At 38.3% G+C, this 22,837-nt stretch overlaps 1 protein-coding gene across 1 annotated transcript in view; it reads left to right on the top strand.

Annotated features, from left to right (window-relative positions):
• The window catches only part of RAB2A (RAB2A, member RAS oncogene family), a 91,028-nt gene that overhangs the window by 25,211 nt on the left and 42,980 nt on the right, over nt 1–22,837 (top strand). Inside the window, exons 2-3 of the mRNA XM_032759708.2 lie at nt 1,964–2,035; nt 15,393–15,460. Of these exons, the coding sequence (XP_032615599.1) occupies nt 1,964–2,035; nt 15,393–15,460 (140 nt within the window). The remainder of the gene's footprint in view (nt 1–1,963; nt 2,036–15,392; nt 15,461–22,837) is intronic.

Below are 22,837 nucleotides of genomic sequence, written 5' to 3'. Positions count from 1 at the left end.
TATATTTTTTCTATACCACATGAAAAAATCGGGGATGTTAAATAATTGCTCACCTATTTTGAACTTGCATGCCTTTTAAAAGATAATTTTTCTTTCATGCTAGGTTTTGGACATAGAGCAAATTCCTTTGGTATGCTTGATAACTAACTCTTTTAACTTAGAAAAACTGTTGTCTTCTGTCCTACACCTGAAAGTCTGTTCAAAAGAGTTAAAAATTGGATAAAATGAGTTTGACTTTGGGCCTTTTGTAATAGAACAAAGAAGGAAACTGTAAGATCACATGTTATGAAATTCCAGTTTCTTTTCACTGTCGTTTCTTCAGAAAGATTTTCTCCATCCCAGCCGGGCATGGTGGCTCATGACTGTAATCCCAGCATTTTGGGACGCTGAGGGGGATGGATCACCTGAGGTCAGGAGTTTGAGACCAGCCTGGCCAACATAGCGACACCCTGTCTCTACTAAAGATACAAAAATTAATCGGGCATGGTGGTGTGCGCCTATAATGCCAACTACTTGGGAGGCTGAGGCAGGAGAATTGCTTGAACCTGGGAGGCGGAGGTTGCAGTGAGCTGAGATCATGCCTCTGCACTCCAGCCTGGGTGACAGAGCAAAACTCCATCTCAAAAAAAAAAAAAAAACAAACAAAAGATTTTCTTCATTCCTTTTGTCTAAATTAAGTATCATTTGTTTGTTTTTTGAGACAGAGTCTCACTCTGTTACCTACCCTGGAGGGCAGTGGTGTGATCGTAGCACCCTTGAACTCCTGGGTTTAGACTATCCTCCCACCTCAGTCTCTCAAGTAACTGGAACTACAGATGCGCACCACCACACCCATCTTTATTTATTTATTTATTTATTTTGTCTTTTTTTTTGTTTTAAAAGACTGTCTCCCTATGTTGCCCAGGCTGGTCTTGAACTCCTGGGCTCAAGGCCTACCTTGGCCTCCCAAAGTGCTCGGATTACAGGCTTGAGCCACAGCACCAAGTTTGTTACCGTTTCTCATAGCACTTTATTTTCTTTCAAATCAGTCATTATAATTATTTCAAATTATTCATATTTATATTATTTCAGTATTCATTTTGTTTAATTTCTCTACCTGTTGTACTAGACTGTAAGCTCCATACACAGGAACCATGTTGGTTTTTCACACTACCATATTTTCAAGTCCTAGTGCAGTGATACTTAGCATTCAATAAAGACTTTGACTAAATGAGTGAATGAATGAATGAATGGTGACTGCTTTTAGTATTTTGTAGAAGTGCAGGATGCTATCAATTAAGCAGCCTTTGTCTAGTATGAGGATGAGGAAATGTTTCTTAGAGGACTTGAAAATGAGTAAGAAGGGGGTATGGTATTCAGTATCCAATTTTCTTTAGAGGGCAAGTAGGATGAATATAGAAAATTTTCCTTTGAATTTAGAAATGTGGAAGTTATTCATGACCGTAATGGGGTCAATTTTAATAGAGTGAAGGAATGCAATTCAGATTCCATTCACTTGTGGAATGAATTAGCGAGAAAACAGAGCAAGGAGCTTTTCCCAGAAAAGTAGATCTCAGACACTTATTGCTGGCTTATTTGTTTGTTCATAAGGGAGTATAATAAAGTGAACTATTACTATGCTTTAAATATTTTCACTGTTACACAAAAAACAAAACTGCGCAAAAACAGTACTGTAGTAGAGGCTACCAGAAGGACCTGGTTAGTTGTTGTCTGTGAGTTTAGCTGCCACATTTATCTTTCACATTGAAATATTGAATGTGTAAGAAAGGGTGAAAATGTACTTTAGATTGGATTACAGCTTCCACCTAAATCGTTAGTCCTCTTATTTTGCAAGAAATTAGAGTACTGAGTAAATCATGGTAGATTATTCACAGTGCACCAGAAACCCTGGCTGCCTCTTTTCCATGTCCTTTTTGTAAAGTATCTTAATTTTGTCTCTTATTTATTTTTTTTTAACTTTCAGGTGTTGGTAAATCATGCTTATTGCTACAGTTTACAGACAAGAGGTTTCAGCCAGTGCATGACCTTACTATTGGTAAGTTTTATAAAAGGGATGAGAAGCATTAAAAGTTTTGGATAGTTTAAATGGAAAATGCTAGAAGGTCCATTCTACTAGTGATGATGCGAAAATCAGTGAAACTGGATTTGTTGTTATGCCGTTTAGTCTCTGTCACTTTTTAAAAAATATGTGTAGTAAAAATAAATATTACCCAACTTTGTAGAAGTGGTTAGCATGCTGAAAGACAGTAGTTTTTAAGATTTCAATTGTAATTAACGATGAAACAATTAAGAGACAGTATCCAAGCATGGTAAGAGCAGAAACTTTGACTCAGCTTGCTGGAAGTTAAATCAAGTCTCTGCTACTAACTTGCTGTGCAAGCCACTTCCCCATTTCATGTCTCAGTTTCTCTTTCTGCTCGATGAGAGTAGTAGTACCAATCACATAAAGTTACTGTGAGCAGTGAGTTAGTAAATGTAAAGCATTGAAGTGCCTGGCAATGTGGAAAGTGCTCTAGACTTTCCCATAATTATTAACTAAGAAAAAATACCACTGGGCATTTTGTGTTTTCCTCAGTTGTAAAGAGTAAATGAAATAGTTACTGGTAAGAAATAGTCAACAAATATTAGCTGTTATTATTTAAAATAGTGATATTTCCATTGTATTAATATGCAAAGGAAAAAATTAAGATGAGTGAAAAGCTAAAAACTTTAGGTAATCTTACTATTTCGGGTTTTTATTTGTTTAAAAATTATATTCTGAAAGCTGAAGAATCTAGCTGGATTATTCTTCTGTGGCTGTAGTCCATTAACAACTAGAAATTAGTCAAATATGAAGACAAGAGATAACTGGAAATCTTCGTCATTCTTTACAACGAATTGCTTAATGAATCTTTTTAGCCACTGACTGCTCTTTTCTGCTGACATCATTAATTTACTGTGTATAGCATGTTGATCCTTATGTTCTGTGTGTTTTTAAAATACCAAATCAGAGATAGAGCTCATGAATCACATTATTAATTAATAGTTTTCAGCCAAGCTACAGGTATAATACTTTGTGGATATATTGAAATCTTTTGTTAGCAACTACTGTCATTAAGACTATCTGTATTCTGTTTTACTTTTGATAGTTTTAAGTGTATACAATAATGATGGGTAAAACAGGTAACTCATGCTGGTCCTGATAACTTTGTTTTAACATTTTGTTTTGTTTTTTGAGAAAGGGTCTCGTTTTGTAGACTAGGGTGGGGTGCAGTGGTGCAATCACAGCTCACTGCAGCCCCCAAATCCCTGGCTCATGATCTTCCCATCTCAGCATCCCAGGTAGCTAGGACTACAGGCGTGCACTACCATGCCTGGCTAATTTTTTGTGTTTTTGGTAGAGACAGTGTTTTGCCTTGTTGCCCAAGCTGGTTTCAAACTCCTGGGCTCAGGCGATTTGCCGGCCTTGGCCTCCCAAAGTGCTGGGATTACAGGTGTGAGCCACTGCACTGGCCTGTTTAATGAGTTCTCTTTGCCACCCTCTCTATAGGATTTGTTCTTTGCTTAATAGGTTTGAAACTAGCCAACTCTAGGCATGACTCAGTTCTAAGACAACTGGCGAAATAGTTGTTTTTAGTATAGGATACTAAACAACAATGTTCTTCCTTTTCTTCGAATCTTATGTATAAATTTCTGTGTTACTATGGCACACCAAGTGGAGAGGATGGACCTGAGCCTGCTGTCAGAAGTTGACTTAGGCCAAACGTGTCCAACCCGCGACCTGCATGTAGCCCAGGACAGTTTTGAATGAGGCCCAACACAAATTCATATATTTTCTTGAAACACTATGAGATTTTTTTTTTTTAAGCTCATCACCTGTCAGTGTTAGTGTATTTTATGTGTGGCCCAAGACAGTTATTCTTCCAGTGTTGCCCAGAGAAGCCAAAAGATCAGACACCTCTGCCATAGGCTATACTTGTGGGGAGAGATAAAGGAGTAGACCCAAGAATTGTTTGGAAAACTGTAACTCATATAAACTGCCAATTGGCTTCACACTATGTTTGCTCATGGCAGGCACCGGGAAATAGGAGTCTGAAAGAGAAGAAAAACCAAGGATCTTTTTCTCCTTGGGTTGACTGTGTGTTCTCCATTCCTCTGGCTCCAGCCCCTGCCTGGCAGGCCCAAGTGGTCTGGTTCCTGAGCTCTGATAACCTTTTTCCCTCTCGTCTTTCCAGCCTAGGGGTGGTAGCAGCTTCCTGCTGTTTGTAATTGCTGGGTTTATACCCCATCTCTTCTTTGGGTTTTTGGGGGCTCTTTCTTTACTGTAACCAAGTCCCTACATTGAATTCCCTATGCCCTATGTAGTTAAGTGTAGTTTTTGTTTTTCTGGTTACACTGACTGGCATACCGTTTTTTTTCTTCCTAACTTTTACAGTTGGTTGTAAATGACAAAAATTTACCTAGATGGGTTTAAACAAAAGGACAATTTATTATTTTAATATTCAGATGTGTCTCAACGTGAGGGCAGGGAGCCAGCTGGGTCAGCCTGGAACCAGAGCTCAGAGCTCTTAAGGAGGGAACATGGGAAATTCTGTTTCTCAGTCTCCCATCCTTCTCTCATTGTCTCCCATTCTCTTCTCATGCCTGTTTCATTTTTCTCTCTCCCTGTTGACCATTGTTTTTGATTTCCCTGTCTCCATGTTGGGAAATGGCCATTGTCCATAGCTCCCAAGTCCATATACCATTCAGGAGAGCAGAGATTCTCTTTAACTCAATTCGAAGTTTCCTAGGGATGAGAGTTCATTGGCTCAATTTGGTTCAGGCTCACTTATCTCTTGTTCTGTCCACTCTTTTCATGGGCCCAGAATCACTTTTGTACAACATGGTTTCCAAATTGGTAGTCGTAGGAGCAATCTGGGTGAGTAGTCATACATAGCCACTACCAGAATTCCCTCACACCTAGCTATTCTAGCTAGTCATCATGTCCTTATCTTTTGTCCCCTGTAATGATCAATTCTCTACTCTGTTTATAAACCATTGACTCCTGAGCTCATGATTCTTCTCAGTCTGCCTCTCTTGCTTTCTCTCCTACTTTTCCCTAACACGTATAGACACTATGTGCCGTCAAGTCTTTGCTGCTTGCTCCTCCCTGAATACTTAGTACTGTATCATACCCTCAGTATTTCTCTTCTCAGAGGATGCCATTGCTTGACATCTCTGCTTATTACAGTTCTTTTCTGAACAACTGTCCATATCCCAAACTATAGCTCCCATTTAAAGGAAGTAAGATTTGTATACCCATGCTTGTGGAGAAATACTGTTAACAGGAAAGGAACAAGTACTTTACAGGCACAGAGTTTCAATATAATGCTCAGCACCAATATGGATTCTTAGTAGCTCATGCGTTAGAAATCCATTGTTCGTATCAGGATCAGTCCTCCTAAAAAGGCAAAGTAAATTTTATGAAAGATGAATGTAGGAAGTCCCATCTTTTTACCTACTGTGTGTTAAGGGAAACTACACCCAGTATACATTCATAAATAGATTGTTTTTTGTTGGGGTCATAGTCCAGCCATGGCTTTAGCAACAGTCTGTTATTATAGAATGAAGATGGTAGCTATCATGAACTATTTTTTTAATTGACATTTTATTTTAGATCCTATAAAGTGAATATAAATGTACTCTATACATTCACTGTGCAGAGTCTCAATATTTAAGATGTTTCAGGATATTTGAGGTAATGATACTTAAAAAAATTTATCTGAAGCAAACAGAATATTTAACATCATAAAACTGTTCTCAGAATACTGATAGGTGCTTAATGTTCATTGTTGATAATGATAATTACATTGTTTTTACTGAAAACCATTTTTTAAAGTAAAAGCCGACCCAGTTGCTCTTCTTCTGGAAGAGGAAGAGTAAAGGGGTGCTTCTTGCCACTACAACTTATGTGGAGTTGCATATATACATTGAAAGGGTATTCAGTACCACCATTCATTCAGTCAAGCTAAATACAGGCCAGTAGAAGCAGTATTGTTAATGCATGTTTTTGCCTTCATTGGCACAAGGCCTACTTAACATTTTTGACACCCATCACAGCAATTTATTTTTCAGACATAAAAAAATTAGCAGATTGTTATCACGTATTTTTAAAAAGAACATTAGAATTTTTGGTAAAATAAGTAGTAAGACAGTATCTTGACTCTGCTGCATACTTGCTTTTGCTGGATGACTAAATGAGGGTGAAAAATTTAAGGTTGGTTTATGACTAAGAAGGTAGTAAATGATAGAAAAGAGAAAATAAAAGACCATAAAAGTTTTAAAAAGGCTCTATACAAATATTCTTTAACCTTTGACTATCTTTGAGTCATAGAAACAGTTTATAAATAGCTTCATGGACACAATTCAGAAGGTTCAGACTAGAGCCTTGCTCCTCAAAAGATGGTTCATGTGCTGTTGCACTGGACCAGCAGCAGCATCAGTATCACGTTGGAGCTTGTTAAGGAACCTACTGAATCATAATTTGCATTTTAACAGGATCGCCAAGTGATTCATATGGGCACTGAAGGTTAAAAAGCACTGGAGTAATGACTTTTAAATATTGATTACCCAGCTGGAAATACACTTTTATGTTCTTTGCCTTGTGCACACATCCTGGCCTCTCAGTGGCTTTACTTCTCCCCCGCCCCCCCCCCGCGTGATCTTGGTTCCACTCTGCTTCAGCTACTCCCTCCCATAGTTTCTCTCAGAACTCATCATTACCAGTATCTGGAACCACTTCAGAATTTAGTTTCATGCATTTGACTATTTGACTTTCTATCCTATCCTTCCTGCTCGCTTTCTTTAGTCCCTAATTACTAACAATTTTTTTACCTCATCAGAATTATGCCATTGATTCTACTATCTTTTCACTCTCATCTCTCTTGTGTTCCTACTTTCCTCCTTACCCAGATTCAACTTTAATTACTGTGCCCTTATAATCATTCCTGCATGCACCCACAGTTTTCTTGTCCCTCTCGTGCTGTATCATAGTCGTGTGGCTAAACCATAGGTTAAATCCAGCCATCTATTCCTGACATTTACAGCTAGACATGTCTGGAGAAAAGCACAGAGCCATGCTAACTAGTCTCATTTTAATTTCTTGGACACTCACATCAAGTAAATCCTTAGTACTACCTGACAATTATACTTTTATTTCCATTATATTCACCCTTTAGTTTCCTGTAGAACGATACCATACTGTCTTGCTCTTTAAGCAAGATATCTTTGCTATCTTTACTCTCAGCTGATAACCTTGGTTTTGGTTTTACTCAGAAAATAGAGGCAAGTAGAAGAGGATTTTCACAGGTTTCCACCACTGCATTGACCCACCCACCTGCATTGTGCCCTGTAAACTAAGCCTTTCTCTTGGTGCTGTGGGTAAACTTAAGTTCTTAGTCAGGGCCTACTGAAGGACACTGCTTTAGTAGTTCTTTTTGCTTTCAGGCATCATTACTTTTTCCCTTTTTGATGGTTATTTTTCATGTCTCTATTTTCTTTTCCAGCTTTTAATCCTTTTCTCTCATATTAGCAAAATTCCACAGAAAGAATTGTTCATATTTTCTGTCTACAGTTTCCACCTATTTTATGAACCCATTCCAGTTATCCCTCCTCCCCCATATACACATCTAGCTACTTACTCAACATCTCCTTCTCTTAGATGTCTAATAGACATCTTAAACTGAACATGTCCCAAATAGTTTCTGATTTTTCCCTCTCAAGTCTTAAGATGCGTGTATATGTACGTACCCATATTCATACCCATACCACATTCATACCCATCCTCCCACCAAGATTTACTGTTCTCCTTAACGTTTTAAACAAGTAAATATAAGTAAATAGATTTTCCCCCACCAATAAAAAGTAAGGTCCATGATAGCAGATGGTTCTCTGTTTTGTTTATTGCTGTATCTGCACCTGGTACATACTAGGGACTTTAAAAATATTTGCTAAATATACTACCTACTTAGTGGAGGAAAACTTCATAAAGCTGTACTTGCCATTGCAGGGCTTAATGCTTGCATTCCTGTATGTTATACTATTCAGTTATGTTGTTTACAAATAATGCACAGCCCACTAATTCCCACTATATTTATTTCACTACCTACAAATGGACAGTTTGACAAATGTTAGTCTAGCGGCTAGGCCATTTATATGTTGATTTCACCTTCTTACCTATTTCTCCCACTTCCTTAAACCAGTCAGCCTATAAGAAATGATTGCTGGGCTCATGCCTATAATCCCAACACTTTGGGAGGCAGAGGCAAGAGAATCACTTGATGCCACATGTTTGAGACCAGCCAGGGCAACAAAGCAAGATCCCATCTCTACAAAAAGTTTAAAAACTAGTCAGGCCTGGTGGCACACATCTGTAGCCCCAGCTACTTGGTAGACTGAGGCGGGAGGATTGCTTGAGCTCAAGAGTTTAAGGCTGCAGTGAGCCATGATAGCACCACTGCACTCCAGCCTGGGCAACAGAGCAAGACCTGCCTCAAAAAAAAAAAAGAAAGAAAGAAAGAAAGAAATGATTGGTGGAAATGAAAGTATACTTTTAGGACAAAGTAATAGAATTGAAGCATCATTTCTTCCATCAGGCTCACCACAGGAAATCAGTTTTAAAATATACCTCATTTATTTGGGGTTCAGTTTTCTAGTAATTTGAGTTGCCTAGAACAACATTGCCAAGAAGTTAGAATAATAGTTTAAAAGACCTCTCGAACTTCTCATTAAGCTCTCAAAAAGTCTCTGTAGCTGATTTTTTTTTTTTTTTTTTTTTGAGACCAAGTCTTGCTCTGTCGCCCAGGTTGGAGTGCAGTGGTGCCATCTTGGCTCACTGCAACCTGCCACATCCCGGGTTCAAGCGATTCTCCTGCCTCAGCCTCCTGAGTAGCTGAGAGTACAGGCACGTGCCACCACACCCAGATAATTTTTTGTATTTTTTTTTAGTAGAGACGGGGTTTCACCATGTTAGCCAGGATGGTCTCGATCTCCTGACCTCGTAATCTGCCCGCCTCGGCCTCCCACAGTGCTGGGATTACAGGCGTGAGCCACCATGCCTGGCCCTCTGTAGCTGATTTTTAAAATGTGAAAGTATTTTCCTCTCAGAGTGTGATCATTGTGAAAATGTTGTAAAAATCTGGAGAAGGTTAAATTCCCTGTATAACTTTGGCCCTCCAGCAGCCACTGAGTGGGGTGTGTTTGGTGTGTGTTAGTGCCTTCTAAAGCTTTTAAATGTATTCCTAAACACACACACAGAGCTGATGTAATTTGCACTCTCCCCGCTGATGTATCAAAGTGCCCATTCCTCCTCATCCTTGCTTCTACTGCAGCGCATTCAGTTTTTAATGTTTGTAAATTAGAGGCAAAAAATTTTTTATTTTACTTTTTCATTCTTTTTTAGTGAGGCTGAGCATTTTTCATATGTTTAAGAACTATTTATCTTCTCTTTGATTTTACTTGTTATATATCTTTGTCTTTTTTTTTTTTTTTTTTTGCTACTTTGAATTATTAAGGGATAACCAGTTGTTTTTTTTTTTTTTTTTTAACTCAAATCTATTGTGGCTTCCTAGCCTTGCTCTATGCAAAAATTACATACAGTGTCTTAAATATTCTTCTGTAACTATAAATTTGCCTTCTATTTGGTATGTGGTCATGTATATCATTTTCTTTTTTTTATTTTATTTTAGATATGGGGGTACATGTGCATGTTTGATTACATGGGTATATTGTGTACTGGTGGACAATGGGCTTCTAGCATACCCATTACCCAAATAGTGAACATGGTACTCAGTAGGTAACTTTTCATCGCTTACCCCCTTCCCAAACTCCACTTTTTTGGAATCCCCAGTGTCTGTTATTTCCATCTTTATGTCTGTGTGTACCCATTGTTTAGCTCCTACTTTATAAACAAAAACAAGCAGTATTTGATTTTTTGAGTTAATTCACTGAGGATAATGGCCTTCAGCTCCATCCCTGCTGCTGCAAAAGACACAATTTCATTCTTTTTTATGGCTGCTATCTCTTTCTTTAATCCCTATGTAGCTTGTGGCCTCACACCATTAATTAAATAAGCCATTCATTCTTGTCCTGTTACCTTTGTAATACGTTAAACACCTGTATATAAGCAAGCCTGTTTGAGGGTGCCAAAATATGTTTTGTTCATCTTTCTTTCTTTTTTTTTTTTTTTGAGACAGAGTCTCATTCAGTTGCCAGGCTGGAGTGCAGTGGTGCAATCTCTGCTCACTGCAACCTCCACCTCTTGGGTTCAAGTAATTCTCGTGCCACAGTCTCCCGAGTAGCTGGAATTACAGGCACGCACCACCACACCCAACTAATTTTTGTAATTTTAGTAGAGACAGGGTTTTACCATGTTGACCAGAATGGTCTCAATCTCCTGACCTTGTGATCTGCCTGCCTCGGCCTCTCACATCTTTTTTTCTATTTCATGAGGCAATATCATACTGTGGTAGTTATTGTAACTTTGTAGTGTACTTCATACCAATTGGTGTTCTTTCTTTCCTAAGTTTTCTTGATCATTCTTGTGCATTTGTTCTTCCAGATGGAACTCTGCCAAGTTGCAATATTTTTAGTGAGGGTTTTAAATTTGAAAATAATTTTATTCAATATATGGGCTAATTTGGAGATGATTTATGTTTTTACAGCATTGATTACCTGTTTATACACATAATATATGTTTTCATTTATTCAGACTTTCTTAAATGCTGTTCAGTAAAATTTTACGGTTTTGTTCATATAGGCCTTATGCTTTTTTAAGTTTGTTTTGAGATTTTATAGATTTTGTTGCTATTGTAAGTAAATCTTTTCATCATTGTTAAATTATTTTGCATGTTCTAGGTAGACTCTTTAGTCCTATCTGTAAGTTATAATTTTTTCCTAAGCCTAAATCTGTTTCTTAATTTTTGTTACTCTAATTTTTGACCAGTCTCTAGAATAATTTCCAAATTGAAAATATTATTTTTCTCAGTATAATTTGAATTATTCTAGTGTTTTACCATTAAGTATGGTGTTTGCTGTTTTGTTTTACATAGAAAATTGAGGACATTACTTTTTGTATCTGGTTTTCCTTTATTTCTAGAATTAGGAAAAATCAGGCCACCTTCCCTCAAGTCTCCATTTTGAACTTCTGCAGTGTCTAGGTTCCAGGAACAGGAATGGGGGATAGGAGTCCATATGTTACCGTGCTGGTAAGGAAGGCTGTTTGCTCTACACCTAGCTGTGCTCTCTGCTTAGCATCCCACCTAGTACCTCAGCAGCCTGGAAGTTCTAGCCTTGACATTACAAGGAGGCCTGAATGGGCATGCCCCAGCCTTACCTAGGTAAGGAGCCACATTCTGCCTCTGCACATATCTGTACCAGTGATTACATGGCTCTGACAGATGGCCCTTTCTCACAGGGGCTGTCATCATTAGTCATGCAGATGGTAGTTTAGACATTCTAATGCATAATATGGAATAGTAATAATTATACCTGACATACTAAATACTTACTGTGTGCCAGGCACTGTTCTATTTTACATGTAATCATCCTTTTAATCTTAAAAAAAAATCTCATGAGATAGGTATTATGAATACCATTTTACAGATGAGAAAACTAAGACAAAGAAGGGGGTTAATAACTTGCCCAGGGTCACACAACCTAGTAGATATTGATTATGAATGCTCAGTAAATGATGCAAGGATGATAACGATTGTAGACAATTAGAAAGTGTACCTATTTAGAGTATTTGATTGTGGAAGGTTGGAAGTGAATAACATATCTGAGAAAATAAGCATCACTCCCTGACAATGTCAGGTAAATGAGGTCTTGACTTTGACTCCACAGAAATTTATCTAGCAGCCAAATTGGCTGTTAATTGAAAATGGATCTGGGAAGAGGGCGTCAAAGGCATAGAGAATAACAATTTATCACATAAAAAAAAAAGAGAAGGAAACCTTTCTAAATGGGATTCTCAAGCATGTATACATCTTAGGAAAATGATTTAAAAATGTTAATATTCCAGAGAAGAAATCAAGTTTTTGGTTTCTGTATTTGTTTCTGAGGCTTCCAAGAGACTAGGATTCAGTATTTTCATTTGCCACATAGAATTAAAGGGTAACTGGACCCAGTTATGGGAAGGTAAATGGGAAAGAGTTATATTTCTGAAGCTGAAATTAAAGTATGTTTGTTTTTGCTTTGTTTGATAGGAAAACAGAAACCATAGTTTTTCAGTAATCAACACTTGTCCATTTTTCCTTTTGAGATGTGTATTTTTTCCCACCAACATATTTTAATCTCATGACTAAATATAATACAATAGCCTTTTAACTGGTCTCTTTGCTTCTTGTTTTTGTTTGTTTGTTTGTTTTTAAATTATCCATCCTGACCTGGTTGATAAGTGAAGTTAAAATGTCTATTGTATTATGACATATTCCTGGTTTAGAAACATTCTTGATTTGTTTTTTTTTTTTTGAGACAGAGTCTTGCTCTGTCACCCAGGTTGGAGTGCAGTGGTGCGATCTCGGCTCACTGCAAGCTCCGCCTCCCGGGTTCACGCCATTCTCCTGCCTCAGCCTCTCCGAGTAGCTGCGACTACAGGCCCCCGCAACCATGCCCGGCTAATTTTTTTGTATTTTAGTAGAGACGGGGTTTCACCGTGGTCTCGATCACCTGACCTTGTGATCCGCCCGCCTTGGCCTCCCAAAGTGCTGGGATTACAAGCGTGAGCCACCGCGCCCGGCCAGAAACATTCTTGATGTTTACTTAACAGGTTTATTTAAAATTGGATGTATTTTTAGAGGCAAAATCTTTGTTTAAAGATTTTAAGCTTCATGACTTCTGTCTGCTTACTTTATTAATTGTTTTTGTTTTTTGAGACAAGTTTTCACTCCGTTGCCCAGGCTGGAAAGCAGTGGCACGATCATGGCTCACTGCAGCCTGGAGTTCCCAGGCTCAAGTGATCCTTCCCTACTTCAGCCTCCCAAGTAGCTGGGACCACAGGCACGTGCCACCATACCTGGCTAATTTTTTAATTTTTCATAGAGACTGGGTCTCCCTATATTGTCCAGGCTAGTTTCAAATTCCTGGGCTCAAGCGATCCTCCTGTCTCAGCCTCTCAAAGTGTGGGATTACAGGCCACACTGAGCCACTGGGCCCAGCTGATCTGCTTAATTTGAATAAAGAGACGAACATACTAAAACCCAATTCTAGCTAAGGTAAGCAAAGGGAATATTCTAGAATGTCTGTAGTTATATATGGAACCTACAGTAAGTTGGAAACTTGGTCTTGGAATTGGGCAGGAAAAAAGCATCTTGGAGGCCAGGAAGCAGAAACTGTTAAGAGCTATCCTGCAGCAGGAGCAGTTGTGTTAGCTTCTCATCTGCTCGGATGGAATGGTCACAAGTCAGTTTCCATATCTTTAGCCGTCTGCTCAAGATATCAATTCCAGAGAGGGAGCGTCTGCTTGCTGTTGCTAGCCTTGCCTTCCTTACCTGCTCACCCTTGGTATCAGCAGCATTGATGGGTCTGTTTCTAGTTTGTAGTTGTTTTTTGTTAAATTTGACATTATGAGCCATGTAGACAGTTTTGGATTGTGCTTAAAAGCCAGCCCATCCCTGACAATGGAAGGAAAAATAAAATTTTTCTCTCTTTCTCATTTGTAGGTAGAAACAGTAGATTCATGAAAAAGCCTCTACTCTGTCTGATATCTCTCTGACACGTAGAATTTTGTGCTTCAGTATATTCCTTTTCAGTACTCAGTATTTCAAAGAACATCTGTATCTTACTTAGCAGCTGGTTTCTTCCCTCAACTAATTTCATTTTTCGTGTCATTAATGGGTTTTATGTATGTCCCTACCCTGTGGCACAGAACAGATATGAATATATATATTCATATAGATATGTTATGAATCTATATGCATATGTAGATGCATATATATGTAAACACTGTAATGGTTTTATGTGGCATAATTTTTCAATTTTTCATTTTTCAGTCTGATACATCATGACTCCTGGATCTCTTTTCTCTAGCTTTCCTGTATTTCTGAGCCGAGCAACATAAACATCATCTTAGTTTCTTGGTATTCATTAGGCCTGTGGGATGGAATAAGTATTATAATGTAGAGTAAAAGCTCATCAGGTTTTATGCCATGGGACAAATTACCTTTGTTTCTCACCCTTCTAATCACAGTTGGGGAGTTATGGGAGATGCTGAACTGGAATTCTGACATTGGGCAGTGTGCTCTTCTCTGCGAAACTAGAAGTTGTTTTTCTGCCAGGATGACATTTGGTTTCTGGGGACCATGTGTGTCTTCCCTTCACCCTTACTCTGATCTAAATACTGATTGAACATACTCTAGGCAGTAATGATTTGATGTAAGAGATACACGACTTTCAGATTTGTTTGCCCTTCTAAAATTATCCCCTATTTTTCTACTCCTATTTTGATGATTGAATGAGTACTTTCCAAAGATGATAAATGCAAGTTAAAAGCCAGAATAGTAAACTTGTAAGTGTGAAGTCTGTGTTCCCTTTGACCTGTAATCCTATTTCTTATAATTTGCCTAAAATTATGGTAAGTTGAAAAATGTATGCAGAAAGTTCATTTCAGCATTCACTATTTAGTGAAAATAGGAGAACAACCTAAATCTCTAGCAATAAAGTACCAAATTAGTAAATCATCTGTACACAAAATAATATTATGCAGACATCAAAAATAATGCCGTAGTTTTATGTTTATTGATTTGCAAGGATGTTTGTGATACAGAATAATATCTGTGATGTATTATTAAATAAAAAGCAAATTGCAGAGCAGCATTTATATGTTCCCATTTGTGCAGAATTGTATACTTATTTCTGCATGTGTATTCATGGAGCACTGTCTGGGAAGTATGTTAAAACATTGGTTATAGCTAGTGGCAGATTCGGAGATTTCTTTCCTTGCTAATTATTCATGCTTGGAACCAATACTGTGATATTGAAATATATCTATCCCTTTTAGTGATTTTTATACCATATTAATGTAATTCTTAAGAAATTTTAATTTAACATTTGTGATTAATAATTATGGCTCTCGGATCTCTTTTTTAATTTTTATGTTACTGAGCCTGCAAAACATGAAGACCACAGTTGGTTTCTAATATTGACTCTGCCACATTTCAGTATCTTAGTATTTTAATTATGTTCTTAGCTTATGTCTTATTAGCACCTCTTCCTTAGCTTATATATATATCTTTTAAGTATAGGAGCTGCATTTGTTAAAGTCGATCTGTGTATTACCTAGCATAGCATGTCTCGGAAGTAAACATTCTGTTTTTAATCCTCAAAAGTGAGATATATTCCCACTAATTTTGTAACAAATCATTTCCTACTCTATTTAGGTGTAGAGTTCGGTGCTCGAATGATAACTATTGATGGGAAACAGATAAAACTTCAGATATGGGATACGGTAAGTATAGGAAAAGTGCACTGTATGATCTCAGTAAAGTTACTTTATGAAAGTACATTGTACATTTGTTTTAATGTTATTATATGCCTGTTATGGTTTGTTAGACACTGACTTCCTGCAGCCATGAGATGAAATGTGGTGCAGGAATAGACTGGTTTTTCTTATGCACTGTTTTCAATAGATGGACCCCAGGTGTTGGTGTTAGTGAGCATATCTGAGTGAATGCTCACGTTATGTGGTCTAAATTGAAATGCTCTAGAAACTGTATTTTTAAGAAAAACAATCAGCATGTCTCAAGTACACATAGGAAGTAAAATAAGAATATCAATATTATACAATAACTTATTCTTCAGGCTTATTATTTTAAATGTTTTAGTCCTAACAACTTGAAGTCATGTTGCTCTTAATCCAGTATCCTAATTCTGTCATACCCTTGTTCACTGAGTACCTATTATATGTCATACAATATTGTTTTTAATGGTGATTCCTCATCTGAACCACAATATACAGAAAATGATTTGAGTGACTATTTTCTCTATTCTCCCATCTTAGATGCATAAAAGTGAAGTTACTCTGTTATATACATTGGGTGCCTTAAGGTAGCAATTTTCAAACCATTTTGTTTCAGAACTGCTTTATACTTTTAAAAATTAATGAAGACCCCCAAAGAGCTTTAGCTTATATGGCTTAAAGGTATTAATATTTTCCATATTAGAAATTAAAAATGAGAAACTTATCAAATATTCAATTATTCATTTTAAATTAATGAATTACTTGTTAGGGTAAATAATACAATTGTAATGGACACTGTAGTTTTCCAGAACAAACAACTACATTTTTCTAGTGAGACTAGTGATATCTGTCTGCTTAATAGAAGACACTGGATTCTCATATCTGCTTCTGCACTGAGCCTTACGTGTGTTGTTTAATTGAAGTATATTAAGAAAATCCAGCCTCACACAGATAGTTGGGAAATGGAGGACCACATGGACCCTTAAAGTCTGAGGAATTCCCAGGATCCTGGGATCACTCTTTGAGAACCACTGCTTTAGGGCATTAGGAGGTAATTTTTCACAGAACCCCAGTTGAGAAAACCTGAAAGGTCTCCTGTTGTGTCAAAGACCATATTCTCTAAACCAGTAAATGAGATATAAAAGACAGGGGATTTAATCATCATATACCCATGGCCTATTTTTCTCCAGTCACTCAGTCTCAGTTTCTCACTTGTCATGTGTAGTAGCCATTGAAAGAAGGAACCTTAGAGAACATCCAGTCTCACAGACTGGATTCCCTAGACCAAGCAAGTTGCTGAAGGCTGCTGTGGGACCTGGGTTTCCTGATACTTCCTATGTGTCACAGTTGTCCCTTAAATGGTAACCCTACATCTCTGTCTTGCCCTGTCCTTGAATTGTCCACTCGACTCTGGGTTCTTGTGCTTTTTTGCCTCTTCTTCCTCAGTGAAGAGTCCTACTTTTACTGTTTCTTAGGGATTTCCCACGTGAGCCTAAAGCATCTCAAAACTTGTGACTTGCATTCTCTCGGGCAGCATCTCAAAACTGCATGGAAAAGAGGAAAATAAAATACACAAAGTCCCGTTTTTCCTAGAGATTTAAAATTAATAATCTCCAACCAAAAAGAAATATTTTCTACTTCTGTATTAAAAGAGTTTCTCTCTTCTTGTTTTGAGACAGGGTCTCACTCTGTCACCCAGGCTGTAGTGCAGTGGCACAATCATAGCTCGCTGCAGCCTCGAACTCCTGGGCTCAAGCAGTCCTCCCACTTCAGTCTCCTGAATAGCTAGGACTACAGGCGTGCACCACCACACCCGGCTGAGTTACTGTCTCTTATTCAGAACTGATTTACATAAACTAAGTTACTCTTTTTAGCTTATAACCTTGTGTAACACACATCTTTGCATTGTGTAGTGTGAACCAGACTACTGTTATTCTTCAATAAACATATTTTTCATTCCTTATACTTTTGCATAAATACTTGCATTGCTTGAAGTGCCTTTTTATTTTTTTCTTTTCCATTTAAGGCAACTAAGATGTCAGCTCTTTGGTGAAGCCTTTTTGACCCCTATCGGAATAACTTAATCGGAATAAGTTATAATATTTGGTGCATATCTCTCTTGTAGTTCTGATCCCATTGTCATAGCTTTTTGTTCACATTATCTACCCTTCTCAGAATAAGCATTATGAGAGAAGGATCCATCTATATCTTATGCAGCTTTGTATCCTGCATTCTTAGCTTGGTGACTGATAATACAGTGTTTGGTAAACTTTACTGAATCAATGAATAGAGAATCTCATTCTGTCTAAGCAACTTGTAGGGTCACTGGATGTGTTCAGGAGATATCTACTAAAGTACATGGTTTTGAAAAGGAAAGGTTAATATAGTAATGATAATTATGTGATATTTTAGGCGTAAACCACTTCATTGTCTGTAGGTTATTTTAGTTTATTCACTTGTTCTTCCATTCTTAAAGTAGTCCCTTAAATAATCTTTGTTTTTTGAAACTTGAGTAAGCCATTCGTTTCCTGGTTGTCTGTTTTGTAGATTAACTCGTCATGCATTATTTTGATAGAAGCCTGGTTTTTTATTTTTGTTTTTGTTTTTGCTTCAGTTGATTTCTTGACACAACAATAAACTTGCAAAAGAAATCTAAAATAATTTCTTATGCTGGACAGTATGAGAAAGGAAGAGAAGAAAAACCCTTGTTTGTGTTCCTCTAGGAGGGCAGAGGGCTCGTTTTCTTTCCTCAATTTCTGAGAGAGACTGTGGTCCCTTTAAAGACATCATAACATCCAAGAAAGAATTTGACCACTTCCAACTTCTACATGGAGAGCTCCCAGAACCAATGGCCTGTTCCAGATTTAAAGGACTGTTTAAAATAGTTTAACTTATTTCTTTTGGAGGTTGTTTCTTGAATCTTTGTCTTACAGGTTTTCCTCTTTTGTTTTTGCTTTTTTTTGGCGGGAGGGGTTTTTTGTTTTTTTTTTTTTTTTTTTGGTTTTGAGACAGCGTCTTACTCTGTTGCCCAGGCTTGAGTGTAGTGACATGATCACGGCTCACTGCAGCCTCAAACACCTGGCCTCAAGCAATCCTCCCACCTCAGCCTCTTGAGTAGCTGGGACTACACATGCATGCCACCACATGCAGCTAATTTTTAAAATTTTTTGTAGAGATGGAGTTGCGTTATGTTTCCCATGCTGGTCAGGCCTTTCTCTTATTTTCATTGACTTTCTTCTTACTTTCATACCCAACTTCCAAAACTTTTTAATAAATGTAATCTAATACACATTAAGATTGGTCTCACACTTAGTTTATATCTGAGTGAAACGGGATTTTCCATACCATTAATGTTTTACAGTGTGTCTCTACATTTGGATAGCCAGTTGCATTTTTGGTAGCAAGGGTTATGTCTGTCCATGACCCAAGATGTTTACAAAACCATCCTAGAGTCCTTCAGGGGAAAATTAGCCAAATGTTATTATTTGTTTTATCAGCCTTATAGAAATGAAGAGTTTTTTTAGTATCTTAGGATATTTGTCTTTTTTTTTGAGACGGTGTTTCACTCTTGTTGCCTAGGCTGGAGTGCAATGGTGCACTCTCAGCTCACCACAACCTCCGCCTCCCAGGTTCAAGCGATTCTCTTGCCTCAGCCTCCCAAGTAGCTGGGATTACAGGCATGTGCCACCACACCCGGCCAATTTCGTATTTTTAGTAGAGATGGGGTTTCTCCATGTTGGTCAGGCTGGTCCCGAACTCCCGACCTCAGGTGATCCACACCTCAGCCTCCCAAAGTGGTGGGATTACAGGTGTGAGCCACTGCACCTGGCCTACAGGATGTTTGTCATTTTTATCTTCAAAAAATTTAAGGAGTTTTCCTTGCAAAATTTTCACATCCACCACCTTTGCTTTCTTTTGCCAATAGTGAGAATAGCTGCCAGCAGATACTCCTTGGAGGCCTGAAGGCCGTCAATCAGTTTCACAGCTGGAAGCAGTGATAAGAGTCTATCAGTGCCTCCCTTAAAGCACTGACACTTGGCCCTTTACTGAGTTACTTTTCTTTCATTTATTAAAAGCCAAAGCCAAACTGTAAATATTCTTCTTCTGCCAGGGGAAGTCAAAGAAGCATACGTTGCCCCCGGTTTCTGTTCATTGGCAGAAAAAAGGCAGAGGTGTGTTCTCACTGTTAGGCCCTGGCCAGCCATTACTTCCTTGTTCTCCTCTTGTTCTTTTTCTCTTACTTTTTCTCTTGCCTTCTATCCCTCTTTCAGTTGCTTTCCAGCATATCCAAATACATTTGATTTCCCAGCCCCTCCAAAAAAATTGTAATATGGATGTTTTAGTTAAGTTCATTTATCCACTCAGCTTCCTAGAAATACTCCTGTTTTATATGTCTTATATCAAGTAAGAGTCAGTGAAACTTTTGACCAAATTATATGAAAACTAACATGCTAAAAGTTTCTTCCCAGCAAATCACAGGCATTTTTTTCTCCTTTGAAAAACATGTTACTTTATACTCTTGACGTATTATTTCTAAAAATTGAGTATTATTTTGTTTCAATGCATCAGTAAGGATGGATGACCAGATGCAGTGAGCCAAGGAGAGGACCTGGAACCCTGAGGGCTGGAAACAATCCTGCCTCCACTTCTGGCTTTCCTCTCTGGTCCCATTAGTGTCACTTCCTCCCTGTCCCCCACCATCCCTCAAGCCGGGAGTTGAGGGGCTTAGAGCTCCAACTGTTCTGCCTCCTTAGGCAGCAATTCATTGACATTTTTTTGAACAACTACAGGGACAGGAAACTGTCTTAGACATTTCATTGTACTTTAGCGATTACCTCCCACCTGCGGTCTCCAGTTTTTCTTACGTGGCAGCACTAAAAGAATCTGACATCGGTGATCATATCATATTTTATCTTTTTTTTTTTTTTTTTTTGAGACAGGATCTTGCTCTGTCGCCCAGGCTGGAGTGCAGTGGCGTGATCTCGGCTTACTGCAAGCTTTGCCTCCTGGGTTCACGCCATTCTCCTGCCTCAGCCTCCTAAGTAGCTGGGACTACAGGCGCCTGCCACCATGCCCGGCTAATTTTTTTTTTTTTTTTTTGTATTTTTAGTAGAGACGGGGTTTCACCAAGTTAGCCAGGATGATCTCAATCTCCTGACCTCGTGATCCACCTGCCTCGGCCTCCCAAAGTGCTGGGATTACAGGCGTGAGCCACCACGCCCGGCCGGGGTCTAAATTTTTAAGTTGAGTCTTTTAAGTAAAGTACCTGAGATTTAATGCTTGGGCAAGGGACAGTTTATTTGGCTGTTTAGAAATCTTTCTTTCCTTCTTTTGGTTCTCATCTGTGTTCTACATAGCTGGAGCTGTTTGATAAATAACTAGCAATGCAAGTAAGAGAAGTATTACTGTAATATTGATTCTCACAAATCTTAATTTTCTCACTTTATTGGCTCTTTGGGATCAATCCAGGTAATATATTTGAGTGCCTACTATAAATATACTTTGGTACTCTGAGTTAAGCTATCCCTCAAGGATAACTGAAGAGGAAAAAAGATAAGCATTTGAGTAGTATGTTCATTGTATCTAATCAATAGTATTAAAACCAAATGACCACATGAAAGTGTTTTTGGATTTGTGAGGAGAAAAGGATAACTATGGGCTGTGGTAGACAAGCTTTCCCAGCTTTGTGAAAGAATTAGGGGCTTGAGCTGGTCCTCAAAGGAAATGGAAATTGGATAGGTGGAGAGAGAAGAAAATAGTTTTTCAGGCAAGGATTTAAACAGAGGCACAAAAGCAGGAATTTTCAGACTATAGACAAGGTATCAGTAGAAAAAAATGGACTCGTATGAACAAGACTTTGATTGAATAAGAAAAAGTTCTTGTGAGACAAGTAGAGGTCTGATTCTCAAGAGCTTAGGACTTTAATTCAGGATATTTAGAGATTTTTGAACTATAGCTTAATATGTATAAAGTTATATTTTATGGGAGTAGAAGAGGAAAAAGAGGTAAAGATTACTACTAGTTGCCAGCCTGGTTACTACAAATATTGCTATTCACCAAAAGACTCAGATATATGGGAAAGCCAGTTTAAGGGATTCTTTATCTGGCAGTTAGAAATAAGTTTTAAAATTATGGTGCAAAGGATCAATTTTGATTTAGCAATCCTCACATGAAAGATGAAGGTGTAAGACATCTTTTGCACAAATGTTCCATGACTGATTTAATATTAAGCATCACTAAAAATGAGCATGTTTTTATCTCTTAGGCAGACTTGTTCTGCTCTACTTTTTTGCATCTCTGAGTATTTTGTGAATGGTTTTTTTGTTGTTGTTTTGTTTTGTTTTTGAGACAGAATCCAGCTCTGTCACCCAGGCTAGAGTGCAGTGGTGCAATCTGAGCTCACTGCAGCCTCCGCCTCCTGGGTTCAAGTGATTCTCCTGTCTCAGCCTCCAGAATAGCTGGGATTACAGGCACATGCCACCACGCCTGGCTAATTTTTGTGTTTTTTGTAGAGATGGGGTTTCACCATGTTGGCCAGGCTGGTCTCGAACTCCTGACCTCAGGTGATCCATCCACCTTGGCCTCCCAAAGTGCTGGGATTACAGGTGTGAGCCACCACACCCAGCTAATCTTGTGGATTTTTAAATAAATCTAACAGTTATATTGTGAGCCAAGAGAACTTAACTTTCCACTCTGGCCACTCCACCCCAAGTTTGTTTTGTGGTGCTGTTCATTTAGGCAATCATTCCTGTTTGACTAAATGTGTTTTTCTTTACACTCTAAGCTAGTATTAGGAATCTCTTACTATTAAATAACAAAGAATTTTGTATCCTGTTTGGTTTCAAGCTTCCAAAATCCCTTTTAACCAACAGTTTATAGTGAAGAGGATCAAACACAACATTTATAATTCCTAAGTTAACTTTTTTTTTTTTTTTTTGAGATGGAGTCTCTCTCTGTCACCCAGGCTGGAGTGCAGTGGCGCAATCTCGGCTCACCGCAAGCTCCGCCTCCTGGGTTCACGCCATTCTCCTGCCTCAGCCTCCTGAGTAGCTGGGACTACAGGCGCCCGCCACCACGCCCGGCTAATTTTTTGTATTTTTAGTAGAGACGGGGTTTCACTGTGTTAGCCAGGATGGTCTCGATCTCTTGACTTCATAATATGCCTGCCTTGGCTTCCCAAAGTGCTGGGATTGCAGGCGTGAGCCACCGCGCCTGGCCCTAGGTTAACATTTTTGTTTCACTTAAAACAGTATAGGTCAATCCGAGTTTGGATAGGTATATATCAAAGTACTTTCTTTTTTTTTTTTTTTTTTTGAGACAGTCTCACTTTGTTGCCCAGGCTGGAGTGCAACGGCACGATCTCGG

The sequence above is a fragment of the Hylobates moloch genome, unplaced genomic scaffold, assembly GCF_009828535.3.
Source record: "Hylobates moloch isolate HMO894 unplaced genomic scaffold, HMol_V3 SCAFFOLD_9, whole genome shotgun sequence".
NCBI classification, from domain to species: Eukaryota; Metazoa; Chordata; class Mammalia; order Primates; family Hylobatidae; genus Hylobates; species Hylobates moloch.
The sequence above is the reverse complement of the archived record's forward strand: the minus strand, read 5'-3'. Positions and strand labels throughout refer to the sequence as shown.